This window comes from Periophthalmus magnuspinnatus, chromosome 5, assembly GCF_009829125.3.
Source record: "Periophthalmus magnuspinnatus isolate fPerMag1 chromosome 5, fPerMag1.2.pri, whole genome shotgun sequence".
NCBI lineage: Eukaryota > Metazoa > Chordata > Actinopteri > Gobiiformes > Gobiidae > Periophthalmus > Periophthalmus magnuspinnatus.
The window spans coordinates 15,572,988-15,587,653 of record NC_047130.1 but is presented as its reverse complement, the minus strand read 5'-3'; the positions used below and the strand labels follow the sequence as shown (position 1 = coordinate 15,587,653).

General features: G+C 43.8%; 1 protein-coding gene across 1 annotated transcript; it reads right to left on the bottom strand.

Annotated features, from left to right (window-relative positions):
- Positions 1–5,326: 5,326 nt before the first annotated feature.
- Positions 5,327–14,296, bottom strand: pusl1 (pseudouridine synthase like 1). The gene is made up of 8 exons (XM_033967225.2): positions 14,053–14,296; positions 13,914–13,974; positions 13,320–13,504; positions 11,619–11,765; positions 10,606–10,776; positions 6,775–6,829; positions 5,974–6,136; positions 5,327–5,455 (listed from the first exon to the last, which is right to left on the bottom strand). Exons 1-8 carry the CDS (start codon positions 14,109–14,111, stop codon positions 5,406–5,408), a joined length of 891 nt encoding a protein of 296 aa, XP_033823116.1. The 5' UTR covers positions 14,112–14,296; the 3' UTR covers positions 5,327–5,405.
- Positions 14,297–14,666: the final 370 nt, after the last annotated feature.

The following is a 14,666-nucleotide window of genomic DNA, read 5'->3' as shown; positions in this document are numbered from 1 at the left end:
TATTTCTCTTTTTATTATGAAATATATACTTGAATTTGCCTATCTCCAAAACCACAGTTGTGACCATCTATTTTTAGATGTACCTCCTACCTCAGCTCTTCATAGCCTCAACTCGTTTAGACATTCTGAGTTTCTTAAGCTGGAGTATCCATGTGTGTGACCAGGCCCTGTGTAATGTGATTGGCTGGTGGGTGGGTGGGTCGGACGGGTCTATGCAAAACTATTAAAGAAATCAGACGTTGATCCTGGTTTAAACTCAGCTTCAGGAAATAATCCAAGTCTTGTTTCTTCACTGGCGCAGTGCCTCAAATAGACATGGAATCATCAAACGCCATTTTAAACATGGACAATTTTAAAACTCACAATCAAAATTCAGGAACGTTGGGATGCTTCTTTAAAATGTTATTAAAGCTGCAGGTTTTCAAGGTTTAAAGCTGTTCATCTGTCAATCATTCCTGTATCAGTGTGTGTCCCTGTCTCATTCTACTCTCCAGATCACAGACTGTGTAAAGTCATGGACTAAGTGAGTGTGTCCAGCTGGATTTCCGGACAGATTTCCGAATACGAACATTTAAGACCAAAATGACGAGTCTAGAGCCGATGTAGCTGGAAGTGCGCCCATGATCACTCCCTGTTTGGAATGCGGCAGCTTGCAGGTTAACACTGTCCATTTATATATACAGTCTATGTTCCAGACACTGCTAGACCTGTCACAATAACACATTCTGAAGTTCGATATATCGCTGAAGTAAATATAGGTGATAAACGATAACATTGAAAATAATTTCTGCCAAAACCCCAAGAGCAGATTTAAACCACAAAAACTAAATCTACAATATTGTTAAAAATCATGAGCTGCAATAAATAAACAGCAGAAAGTCGTTAGTCGTTTGTTTGAGTCTGTAAAGAGTCAGACAAGTTATTAATTAAAACTTTTATGGCTTAAATCTGATCATATAGACAGAAAATTACAAAAAAATGTCCTAGTTGCGAAAAAAATTCAAACCATAAAAACTGACCCCAAAAAATACTGTACCATATTTTAATACACAGTACGATAATTGGACCGTGCTGCATCTGTGTGTTTTATTGGAGTTTTACAAACTGCCCCAGTAGAGATGCACCGGTCCAGCTTGTTCAACTTTGATACTGATTCTGATACTATAGTTTTAAGTAGTGTTTTGAGTCCCGATATCGATCAATACCAAAGACAGCATTTATTTCCTTAAAACAAAACTAAACACTAAATGTGCTATGTGGCTGTTACTTATCTCTGAAATAACGACAGAGCAACTTTATATAAATAAAAGTTCAAATATTCTGAGACTTTCTGGGCAACTACGACCTGTACATCTGTTTAAATGTCCAACCAGGATATCGACTGAACAGATATTTGGAAGCCGATATCTGATCCAACACACTTCTCTGTATCAGCGCTGATATCCAAAACCAATATCAGATTGGTGTCTCTACTCCCCAGTCATCATGGCCAGTTTATTTTTTTATTTTCCCAAAAAAGTTGAAAATAGCTAGCAAAAATTCTATTACGAGGCTGATCAGAGTTTGACAACAACATGGTAGCTGTAGCAACAAAAGCATCATTACACCACTACCAGAAATGGTCAAAGCGCTGTTGAAAAATGTTAATATTTAAAGATGTTGTGGTTAATCCTTAAGACTGAAATCTGAGCTGACACACAGGGAGGGCATCTGACACATTTCAGAACAGGTTAGTAGAGTCTAAACTACAGGGTCAGCAGCTTTTACACAGAATAAGACTCCATGGACACAGCAGGGCATCTGACATAATCTGACACAGGGACATTTCATTCTCAAACTGGACCTTAAATGACCTAAAGAATCAACAAATCATCAAATCATGAACTCATTCATTACATCTGACATCATCCCAGCCTTTTCTTCTCTTCTGGTTGTTTCTTCTGGTCCTTTCTTTCTCTCCTGGTCCTTTCTCCCTCTCCTGGTCCTTTCTCTCCCTCCTGGTCCTTTCTCTCCCTCCTGGTCCTTTCTCTCCCTCCTGGTCTTTTCTCTCTCTCCTGGTCTTTTCTCTCCCTCCTGGTCTTTTCTCTCTCTCCTGGTCCTTTATCTCTCTCCTGGTCCTTTATCTCTCTCCTGGTCCTTTCTTTCTCTCGTGGTCTTTTCTTTCTCTCGGTTGTATTTTTCATACATGCTTCACATCGTCATGTCGTTGAATCGGGGTCGCGCTCAGCTGTTCTGTGCTGATTGTGATATCAAAACTCAATGCCTCAAGTGCATTATTCACTCAACTATTTGGGATTAAAGTGTGTATGACGGGGTTGGACTGTTCTCTCATTTCTGCTTAATCTGGTGGATAAAACCTGTTGTAAATAGAAATTATAGTTTATTATAATTGGAGCGTCCTACATTGATGACATCACACTGGGATCTACATTATTCTTATACTTTAAATATGATTTAAACAAAATAAATCTGTTTTTTATCATTTTATTTGTTAAATAATCATCTCTGACATTAGGGGGGTTTGGCTCAGTGTACTACCTGGTTCCTAGGTAACAGTGTGATGTCATGATTTACAACCAGGAAGTAAAATTTAAACCCTAAAATATGGACAAACTGGGTAAAACATTGTGTTTTTTTCCTGATCTCTGTTCAAATGTTTCCTCATCACAAACAGACCTGGAGTTGTGTTTTGTTTCATTCACACATGTTTAACACACAAATCCTGCATATTTAGGCTGAGTTCTTCTCTCAAACTGAAAACACTCTGTTCCACCTTGTGATGTCATGTGGTGATACAGGAAGTGCTCCACTGTGTTTTTAAATTCCACACACCTTCACTAGTATCATTTGGATCATTTCAGTCCTGGAATTGCCAATCTCTACTGAACTAAAGGTAAAACATCACAAAGTGGAACAGAGCGTTTTGAGCTTAGGAGACTACGGTAATAATAAAGTGTTACTCAAACATGTGTGAATGAAACAAAATACAAATCCAGGTCTGTTTTTGAGGAGGTAACAGCATTAGAGCATGGATTAAAGCTACAAGAGTCGGTTTTGTGTGATATAGGACCTTTAAAAATAACGATCTTAACTGTGTTTTAGTCAAACCTGTCAAAGCCGCTTTAATATTCTGTGGAAAACTTGAAATTTGAATTACTATGATGATATAATTCTTGCATTTTGAGCATCTGTAGATGTTGACTCTCTGGACCTGCGTGTGCGCAAATGGATTTAAAAACAAAATGGTGGTGTTCAAATATAGGTGAGACACTCTGGACTCTTTTCATCGGTCAGTAAGTCCTCAAAATGGCCACTGTCGGTTCCAGGTCTGGACTTTATGGACTAAAGTCTCACAGTGAGAAAAAAAACAAACAGCCAAATTGACCGTGAGTGTGCTCCCAACACACTGCGTCTGTGAATGTTTTTGGATTTATAAAAACTGCTGAATGCAGTTTGATTTAGACACTTGGATGTAGACATTAAAGTGAGTGTGTGCATGTTCATTAAACCCTAAATCATATGATGTAATGGCAGGAGTCACCAGACGGAGGCGCTAGAAGAGCCAAAGACTACTCAAGTAAGAGTAACGTTACTTCAAAATAATCTTACTCAAGTAGAAGTGCAAAGTAGTGGTCCAAGAAATGATTCAAGAGGAAAAAGGTATTTGGGAAAAGTACTACTCAAGTAAGAGTAACTGCCGGGATGTGACATCTGATTTATAATTTGAAGTTAATTTGAAGAACATGAAATAATGTACAAAATGTGTTTTTTTTCAAAGAGCGACAAAAATGAGCCAAACTAAATCACATCTGAAGGAGCCAGAAACACAAAAGTTCAAATAATTTCATATTGTTACATAAAGCTCCAGTCTCTTTAGACTCACAGAGGGAAGAGGAACACGACTTTTACTTGAGTAAGAATACTGTTACTCTGTACTATATGTTACTTAAGTAGGAGTAATATAGAAAAGTACTCTTCTTAAAAAAGTTACCCAAGTATTTTAATAGTTTGTAAAATGCCCAGCGACTGCAGATGGAAATGAGCTTTATCTAAATCTGGTGTACAGTGTCTCTTCTTTTATGAGATTAATGTGTTTCCACATTGTCCTGTTAAAATAAACCAATAAATTAAACTAAACATAACTGAGTACTACCCACTACTGTCACCAGTAGGGGGTGTGCTGAAAGCATATTTGCAAAGCATGTTCAAAAATCTCTATTAAGTCAAGTAGAAATGAATACGTTTTTTATATCCACTGTTAAAGGTTCACTGCGTATCTTTTCTGATGGAGGCTACACCACCTGCTTGTCTCCATGGAGATGTTATTGCTTTTGGAAATCTGAATTGACAAACTAATGCAAGAATCACATTTCAAAACATGTTTGTACAGAGCTAAACTACTGGGTTAGACATTTGTATGCACAATAAGGCATTAGACGGGAGATTTTGATTTGATAATTGTGTTTATTTAAATTTCAATTAGCCGTAACTCAGATACCGGTGCCTCCTGGTTCGTGCCGTTTCAGTCGTTATACCTGGATCCTGCTGCTTCAACTGTGAATGACCCCGGCTCCTGCAGACCTCCACAGACCCGCTCCACACACACTCGCTCCACACACCTGCTGTAGGCCTGATGCTGTCTGAGGTGTGTGGTATAAGAAGCATGTGCTCAAACTATTTAATTAAAATGGAAAAAAGTCAAATTTGTTCCTGTGTTTTGTGTTTTTTATATCCAACATAGACACCTGCAGTTATAGGGGCCAATTTGGAGCCAAGTTCCATATTTGGAGTATCATAGCAACCAAAAAGCCAATCCAGAGTGAGGTTGTTGAAGATAATGCACTGCTGGTTTAGCAGGGAGCGGGCACTTAGCAGCACTGTCAGTGAAACCTGTTGCTAACGCTAGCAGGTGTGACCTCGGGGACAGAAGGTGCCTGATCTGTCTGTTATTAATGTTCATATCTTGATTTACAGACACAATAGTGAAATAAAAACACCAGCTAACCTGCTAGTCGCCACGTTCCAAATAGGAAGTGCTTATGGGCGCGCTTCCGGCTCTGTCAACTCTGGCTCCAATTCACTTTACATTATGTCAGTAGCGTAAATTACTTTCAATATTATCATTTATATTTACTGTATATCAACCTTCAAAATTTGTTATTATAACAGGCCTATTCACAATATTTCAAAACAGTAAAATTCGAAATAGTAATAATTGCCACGAGCAGCCCTGTTGTCTTGACATGTGTAGCTTCCGATGACATCACTGTACAAAATGATGGAACTTATAAATACACTGAAAAAACAGTAGAGCTTGTTGTTTTTTGAGAGTCTTTTACTATCAAAAATACAGTGCTTGAATAATTATGTTCAAAATATACAAATTATAAAATTTTCATAAAACCTTATCTCAGATTTTGTTCTTCAGACGTTGTCATTTTTGGAAACTTCAGATCTGAAAAAAAGGAACAAACCAATTATTCTGGTTCCTTTTTTGGTCTTTAGTCAGACCTAGATCACTTCACACTAAAAAGCTCCTGTATCACACAAAACTGACTCTTATGAGCTTTAACCCATGTTCTAATGCTGTTCCCTCCTCAAAAACAGACCAGGAGTTGTGTTTTGTTTCATTCACACTTGTTTGAGTAACACTTTATTATTAGTCTGTTACATCTCCAAAGCTCAAAATGCTCTGTTCCACCTTGTGATGTCATGAAGTGGTAGTTGTCAAGTTAACAGCTCCTTTTACCTTTAGTGCAGTAGAGATTGGAAATTCCAGGTTTGAAATGATCCAAATGATTCTAGTGAAGGTGTGTGGAGTTTAAAAACACAGTGGAGCACTTCCTGTATTACCACATGATGACATCACAAGGTGGAACACGGTTTTCAGTTTGAGAGAAGAACTCAGCCTAAATATGCAGGGTTTGTGTGTTAAACATGAGGAACCGTCCGTGTGGTTGACCGCTGACTCACCTTCGTCCCGGTACTCCACGTTGGTCAGGAACAGTCCGTGAGCTGGCGCAGACAGGCCCTGGGGGAAGGCGGTGGAATCCCGAGCGTCCAGCACTTTCTTCAGGCTCAGAGGAGAGAGACGACCTCTGCCCACGGCCACCAGAGCTCCAGCCATCCTGCGCACCTGCCCCAGAGGACACCAGCTTTTACTGTGGTGTGCCAGATGCCCTCCCTGTGTCTCCAGGGTGTATTATTTTGCATAAAAACTAACCTAACCCTGTAGTTTAGATCTGCACAAACATCTTCTGGAATGTCCCTGTGTGTCAGATGTGTGTCAGGTGTGTTCTGAAATGTAATTCTTGTTTTACTTCAGTTAAACTTATCAGTCACTCTTATTGTACATAATAGTTTATTTTTTATTAGAGTCTATTTTTAGCTTATTTTTTAAGTCTATTTTTAAATTATTTTAAGCTATTATCTATTATCTTGTTTTATTGCATGTTACCATTTTCCTGCTGTTCTTGAACTGTGCGGTGCAATACTGAAATTTCCCCACTGTGGGACTAATAAAGGCATATCTTATCTTATCTTAAGATTTCAGTCTTTGTGTCACTCCTTCTTGACGTGCTTAAAATGTGAACTTTAACAATTGCCTTTGTGTTATTTATGTTTTAATAATAATAAGATTCTGTTCAAAGTTCAAAGAGGAGTTCTAATGAAAAAAAATTATGTACCTCCACAAATATGACATTACACCAGTAGAGGGCGCTTCACTCTCACATTTATAACAGATTATTAATCAAAATGGCACCAAATATTCACCTGTTTGTAGAGGAAAGATTTGCTTGTGAAAGTCAGCTCCCAGAACGGGATGTGTCTGAAAACAAAAAACACATGAATACAGAGAGAAATTAACTCTTTTTATGATATAATAATAATGAGATAAGACACTATTGACATTGTGTTATGCAGTCCTGAGCTTCCCCACTCTTTGCTCTCTATGCTAAGTCACTCCCCCTTCAGAGCACTATCACAACACAATCAGCTGCATCCCACTAATGAAACTACTGCAAATCACATCAGGTATTGTCAAGTTGCTGTGTACAGTTTTGTATCATCCATCCATCCATCCATTTTCTTCCGCTTATCCGGAGCCGGGTCGCGGGGGCAGCAGTCTAAGCAGGGACTCCCAGACTTCCCTCACCCCGGACACGTCCTCCAGCTCCTCCGGTGGGACCCCAAGGTGTTCCCAGGCCAGCCGAGAGACATAGTCCCTCCAGCGTGTCCTGGGTCTTCCCCGGGGCCTCCTCCCGGTGGGACATGCCCAGAACACCTCCCTAGGGAGGCGTCCAGGAGGCATCCTGAGCAGATGCCCGAGCCACCTCAACTGGTTCCTCTCAACGTGTAGGAGCAGCGGCTCTACTCCGAGCTCCTCCCGTGTGACCGAGCTCCTCACCCTATCCCTAAGGGTGCGCCCGGCCACTCTGCGGAGGAAGCCCATTTCAGCCGCTTGTATCCGCGATCTTGTCCTTTCGGTCATTACCCAGAGCTCATGACCATAGGTGAGGGTAGGAACGTAGATTGACCGGTAAATAGAGAGCTTCGCCTTCCGGCTCAGCTCCTTCTTTACCACAACGGACCGATACAGCGACCGCATCACTGCAGACGCTGCACCGATCCGCCTGTCAATCTCCCGCTCCATCCTTCCCTCACTCGTGAACAAGACCCCGAGATACTTGAACTCCTCCACTTGGGGCAGAGACTCACCACCCACCCGGAGAGAGCAAACCACCTTTTTCCGGTCGAGAACCATGGCCTTGGATTTGGAGGAGCTGATTCTCATCCCAGCCACTTCACACTCGGCTGCAAACCGCCCCAGTGCCTGCTGCAGGTCCTGGCTCGAAGAAGCCATCAGGACAACATCATCCGCAAACAGCAGAGATGAAATCCTGTGGTTCCCAAACCAGGCCCCCTCCGGCCCCTGGCTGCGCCTAGAAATTCTGTCCATAAATATAATGAACAGAACCGGTGACAAAGGGCAGCCCTGGCGGAGTCCAACATGCACCGGGAACAGGTCTGACTTACTGCCGGCAATGCGAACACAGCTCCTGCTCCGGTCATACAGGGACCGGACAGCCCTTAGCAAAGAGCCCCGGACCCCATACTCCCAGAGCACCCCCCAAAGGGCACCACGAGGGACACGGTCGAATGCCTTCTCCAGATCCACAAAACACATGTGGACTGGTTGGGCAAACTCCCATGAGCCCTCGAGGACCCGATGAAGAGTATAGAGCTGGTCCAGTGTTCCACGACCAGGACGAAAACCACACTGCTCCTCCTGAATCCGAGGTTCGACTATCGGTCGGATTCTCCTCTCCAGTACCCTGGAATAGACCTTACCGGGAAGGCTGAGGAGTGTGATTCCCCTGTAATTGGAACACACCCTCCGGTCCCCCTTCTTATACAGAGGGACCACCACCCCGGTCTGCCATTCCACAGGCACTGTCCCCGACCGTCACGCGATGTTGCAGAGACGTGTCAGCCAAGACAGCCCCACAACATCCAGAGACTTGAGGTACTCAGGACGGATCTCGTCCACCCCCGGAGCCTTGCCACCGAGGAGCTTGCCAACCACCTCAGTGACTTCAGCCAGGGTGATGGACGAGTCCGCATCCGGGTCCCCAGTTTCTGCTTCCTCCTCGGAAGACGTGACAGTAGGATTGAGGAGATCCTCAAAGTATTCCTTCCACCGCCCGACAACATCCCCAGTCGAGGTCAGCAGCTCTCCACCCGCACTGTATACAGTGTTGGTGAAGCACTGCTTCCCCCTCCTGAGGCGTCGGACGGTTTGCCAGAATCTCTTTGAGGCCGTCCGGTAGTCCTTCTCCATGGCCTCCCCGAACTCCTCCCAACCCCGAGTTTTTGCCTCTGTGACCGCCCGAGCCGCGGCACGCTTGGCCCGTCGGTACTCATCAGCTGCCTCAGGAGTCCCACGAGCCAACAAGGCTCGATAGGACTCCTTCTTCAGCTTGACGGCATCCCTTACTTCCGGTGTCCACCACCGGGTTCGGGGATTGCCGCCGCGACAAGCACCACAGACCTTACGACCACAGCTACGAGCAGCCACATCGACAATAGAGGTGGAGAACATGGCCCACTCGGAGTCCATGTCTCCAACCTCCCCCGGAATCAGGGAGAAGCTCTCCCGGAGGTGGGAGTTGAAGACCCCCCTGACAGAGGGCTCCGCCAGACGTTCCCAGCAGACCCTCACAATGCGCTTGGGTCTGCCAGGTCTGTCCGGCTTCCTCCTCCGCCAGCGGATCCAACTCACCACCAGGTGGTGATCAGTTGACAGCTCAGCCCCTCTCTTCACCCAAGTGTCCAAGACACGCGGTCGGAGGTCAGATGACACGACAACAAAGTCGATCATCGACCTCCGACCTAGAGTGTCCTGGTGCCATGTGCACCAATGGACACCCTTGTGCTCGAACATGGTGTTTGTTATGGACAAGCTGTGACTAGCACAGAAGTCCAATAACAAAACACCGCTCGGGTTCAGATCGGGGAGGCCGTTCCTCCCAATCACGCCCCTCCAAGTATCACTGTTGTTACCCACATGGGCGTTGAAGTCCCCCAGGAGAACAGCGGAGTCCCCGGTTGGTGCACTGTCTAGTACCCCTCCCAGGGACTCCAAGAAGGCCGGGTACTCTGCACTGCTGTTTGGCCCGTAGGCCGACACAACAGTGAGAGACCTGTCCCCGACCCGAAGGCGCAGGGACGCGACCCTCTCGTTCACCGGAGTGAACCCCAACACGCAGCGGCTGAGCTGTGGGGCAATGAGCAAGCCCACACCAGCTCGCCGCCGCTCCCCGCGGGCAACGCCAGAGAAATGGAGAGTCCAACCCCTCTCAAGAAGTTGGGTTCCAGAGCCCGAGCTGTGCGTGGAGGTGAGGCCGACTATATCTAGCCGGTAACGCTCAACCTCCCGCACAAGCTCAGGCTCCTTCCCCCCCAGCGAGGTGACGTTCCACGTCCTCAGAGCTAGTCTCCATGTCCGGAGATCCGGTCGTCGAGGTCCCCGCCTTCGACTGCCGCCCGGATCTCTTTGCACCCGCCCCGCATGGCTCCTCCCGCAGGTGGTGGGTCCACGGGAGGGTTTGTATCATGTTTTTGTATATTTATGGAGAATTGTCGTGTGGAGCATGGGTGATGTAGTCTTATGGGCGGAGCCTCGTACAGGCTCGTACTGCTAACTGTAAGGAGGGTTTGAATAGGAGTGATCACAAAATTACTCAAAAATGCAAGGGTGACATCTAATCTATGTTTTTGATGAGGGAACAGCATTAGAACATGGGAGAAAGATACAAAGAGTTGACTTTAACTTTGTCAGTACAAAGTTAGAGCCCATAGATAAGACTAACTGTAAAGATGCACTGTGGAAATTTACTGGTGGAAATTGCGCCACCTGCTCGTCTCATGCAGATATTATTACCTTGTTTGAAATGTTCTACAGTATGGCATTAAACTGCTCTCTCACATCAGCTGTTTTATTGTTCAAAAATACTTAGAGAAACATGAATTCAGACCTGTACCGTGTCCTGCTTGTCTCCATGGAGATAATTTAATGCCACACTATGTACTTTTTACACTCACCTGTGGAAATGGTTGCTTGTGAAGGAGCTCCCCGGCTGAACGCAGATCTGGTCCATGGTTTTGACCGGGTTTTTAAATGGCAGGTCTGAGTTTATGGCTCTGAAGCTGCTGAAGTCGTGAGTCCCTTTCAAAATGGCCGCCGCTTCACGCATCGAGTCTATGTCCAACTCCCTGATACAAAGAAGGAGCAAAAACACAGGAGGAAACGTGTTCCTTTACTGCCAAGTCCCTGTCAAAGCCTGACCTCATCTGGAGCTCAGGAGACGACAGTGAATATCAGGGGGGAGCTAGTGGCAATAGGACTGTCACAATAATTAGTATGTCGATTCATCGTTCAGTGTATGAAAACTGAAATGATAATAATTTTGGGGCTCAATATTTAGCATGTGCAAATTTTTTTGGCAATAATGAGAAGATTTTGGTCATTTTATGTAATGCGGTGAGGTCTGAGCTGTAGAGAGTTTTATAAACAACGGCTTTGACTAGAACTGGTTTATTCTGCTGTTTATTTGCTGCAGCTCAGGCTTTTTAACACTGTCTCTTTAAAAATGGTTCACTGAGAGTCTGGTTTGTGTCGGTGCCGTAAAGTAGTTTCAACATTATCGTTTATCGCAGTATTTCTCTGCTAGACAGGCCTAAATGGAAAAAAAACTATTGTTGTGTCCTTAGGCAAGACACTTCACCCTCCTTGTCTGGGTGGGAAGTGGTGGTGGTGCAGATTGGCAGCCTCGTTTCCATCAGTCTGTCCCAGGGCAGCTGTGGCAACAATAGTGTCTTACCAACGTAGAGTGTGGGGTGAATGAATACTGCTCTGAGTGTCTGAAAAGGGCACTATAAGAAGAATTTTCCATTGATTCAAATTTACCATTTGGTTTTGACGCCAATTCAAACTGCGATTTCGATCCCCCTGCCTCACCTGTAAATGTGGGGCCACTGGGTACATTCAGATTAAAGTCTAACAGAGCTTCAGACGGAGCAGTGCCTACAGTTAGCATCACAACAGATCATCTCACGTGGTGCAGAGGTTCCAGCAGAGCTCTGAGTCGCTGAGGGGGATCTGAGTCTTGTCAGGTCCCAGGGCAACTCTGTAGAGGTAAGTCCTGCTCTGAGCCTGGAACCGCGAGTGGAAGTCCAAAGGAACACGGACGGCACGAGTGACTCTGAACAGAGGAGAGCAACGGGACAGGGAATTAGAATTAGAACCATTTTGTGCTAGTTTTTATCTTTAAAAGGCTCATTTTTATAGTTTTAGGCTTTTATTTATGGGTATTTTCACATCACACTAGTGAGCCACGGATTTTTTTTTTCATTTGTGCCAAAATGATGCAACGCTGTCGAATCCTACGAGTATCACCGACTAAGAGAATAAAACTGGAGAAGGAAGTGTGTACGTTGCAGTGGGCGTGTATGTCGCAGTGGACATGTGTCACAGTCGGAGTGTACCAGTGGAGGTTAAACGGGGGTAAATTGACAAAATGGAATCTTGAAAATAGTCGATTAAAGATTACTCAAACATGAATCACTCCAAATACAACTTCAGAGGCTCAACGAGAAGAAATGACTAGAACATGGTTAAACATCTGAACAGCACAGTTTAAAGAATTCATACTTTGCTGCTGATGTCATCAACATTCTCTGGGGATGTGACGCTAACTCTAGGTACTGCCCTGTCTGAAGCTGGTAGTTTTTAATCTGAGTTTTGTTTTTACACAATCTGACGCTATAGAAATGATTTATCTGAACTCTGAGCTCTGAACTCTGAGCTGATTTGTGCTGTTAAACAAGTCCCTCTCAAATAACATTACAGTTACAAGATAGCTAACATTAGCATTAGCCAACAGTTTTTCAGTGAGTCTCTCTCACCTTTTTACGATGGAGTATAAGGGTCACTTAAATAAAAAAACTGATGCAGGCACCACGAGAATAAAGTTGTAGCATTTCGACATTAAAGTTTTATATAATATTATGACTTTATTCTCGTAATATTACGAGAAAAAAGTCATAATATTACGAGAATAAAGTCGTATTTTTATGAGAGTATAGGCTGCTGTGCGTGAATGAGTGACCAGTGCGTTATGAAGAATTTGGAGCATTTTGTTCAGATATAGCAATTTCTCCCAAATCTGTCTGGCTCCTCCGACTAAACAAACTCACTGGCAGTGTCTCTTCAAAGTACTTATACTGATGATAGTGTGGTGATGGTGGGCTAAAAGACACAGTATTTCATTGTGCATAAACCCCAGTTGAAAGTTTATCTGACCAAAATGCTCCAAATTCTCCATAAGACATAACGCACCTATATTCTCATAAAAATACGACTTTATTCTCGTAATATTACGACTTTTTTTCATTTACGTGACCCTTATACTCCGTCGTACCTTTTTGTGTAAAATCAAACTCCTAAAGACAGTACAATGAACATGACCACAGGCTCCTGAAAATGTGCTCTTTAAATCCATTTTGTGTTTTTTCTTGAGTTTTTAGACTCTCTAAACACTATGTTTGGTAACGTATGCATTGTGTCTCCATGGTAACCGCTGAACATTCCGCCACAGACATACGTGTAGAACACCCCCAGCGTGATGTCACTGCAAAATATCAATCACTTTAATCTATGCCGACTTTGTGATGTTGTGACATGGCCCTCATCCTGCAGCTGCCTAGTCTAACTTGACGCTCCGCTCACTCCAACCTGATCTTCTGCTCAGTCTGACCTGATGCTCTGCTCTCTCAGGTGGAAATTGATGGCATCTCTAAGAATCTCCTCAGTGAATGGAGCTTTGTTTTTACGCTGGAGGTCAAAGTGGGCGGAGTTACTCAGAGCATGGACCCCGGCGTCTGTTCTGCTCGACACGTACAGAGACACGTGGTTCTCTGGCCTCAGCCTCAAAATGGCTGCCTGGAAAACAGAAAACAAGATACAACTTATTTTAGAATGTGATATCTGTGACATTTTGGATTTTTTCCATTTTCTGGATAACAGGTCCAGGTTTAGTCCCGGTTTAGTCCAGTAGGTTCATAGTGGTCCATGGTCCTGGTTTAGTCCAGTAGGTTCATAGTGGTCCATGGTCCTGGTTTAGTCCAGTAGGTTCATAGTGGTCCATGGTCCTGGTTTAGTCCAGTAGGTTCATAGTGGTCCATGGTCCTGGTTTAGTCCAGTAGGTTCATAGTGGTCCATGGTCCTGGTTTAGTCCAGTAAGTTCATAGTGGTCCATGGGTGTATACTAGTCTAAGTGTCTTACACTTGTGAAATATGCAGCTCAACATCATTATTATTAGTACTCAGTTTCATCTTTGATTGAACTCACCTCTAAATGGTCTTGAACTCCTTTCTTCTTCAGCTGCTGTGGAGGAACCTTGACCACTCCACTGTCCACAGAAAAATACATTTATCCAACAACATGGACATAAAGATAAATGTTTTACCCACAAAAAACTTGTACCAACCTGTATTTAGTCCCGATATACTGAAAGAAGATTAAATAACGAGCCAGGCTGCTGTGCATTGCCGTTGGCGCACGTGAGTGAGGAAATCCGCTCAACCTTGATTTTGGCGCAAAGATAAACTAACAAATTCAACACATAGACAGTAGAAATGTTTAAATTGAACTAATTTAAGAATAAATCTGTTTGACCATGCGTTAACCTCCCCTGACAGAGGACGCATGCGTGTACTACCGGGGTATATTTGTAGTCCGGAAGTAAAATCGGACTACATCCGTTTTGGAGGATTTTTTTTAAACGCCTAATTTTCTTCTACATTTACATTTATTCAATACGACGGAGTATAAGGGACACTTAAATTAAAAAAAATCATGCGGGCGCTACGAGCAAAAAATATTGTAATATTACGAGAAAAAAGTCGTATTTTTATGAGAGTATAGGCTGCTGTGCGTGTATGAGTGACCAGTGCGTTGTGTGTTAGAGAGAATTTGGAGCATTTTGTTCAGATAAACTTTCAACTGGGGTTTACGCACGATGAAATACTGTGTCTTTTATCCCACCATCACTGCACTATCATCAGTATAAGTACTTTGAAGGGACACTGCAAGCAAGCTCTG

Coding starts and splice junctions, on each gene's coding strand:
- pusl1 (XM_033967225.2), bottom strand. CDS start 14,111: ATGCACAGCAGCCTGGCTCGTTATTTAATCTTCTTTCAGTATATCGGG. Junction 11,766..13,319: donor CTGAGAGAGCAGAGCATCAG/GTCAGACTGAGC, acceptor TCCTCTGTTCAG/AGTCACTCGTGCCGTCCGTG. Junction 5,456..5,973: donor CGTGGAGTACCGGGACGAAG/GTGAGTCAGCGG, acceptor CCTTTTTTTCAG/ATCTGAAGTTTCCAAAAATG.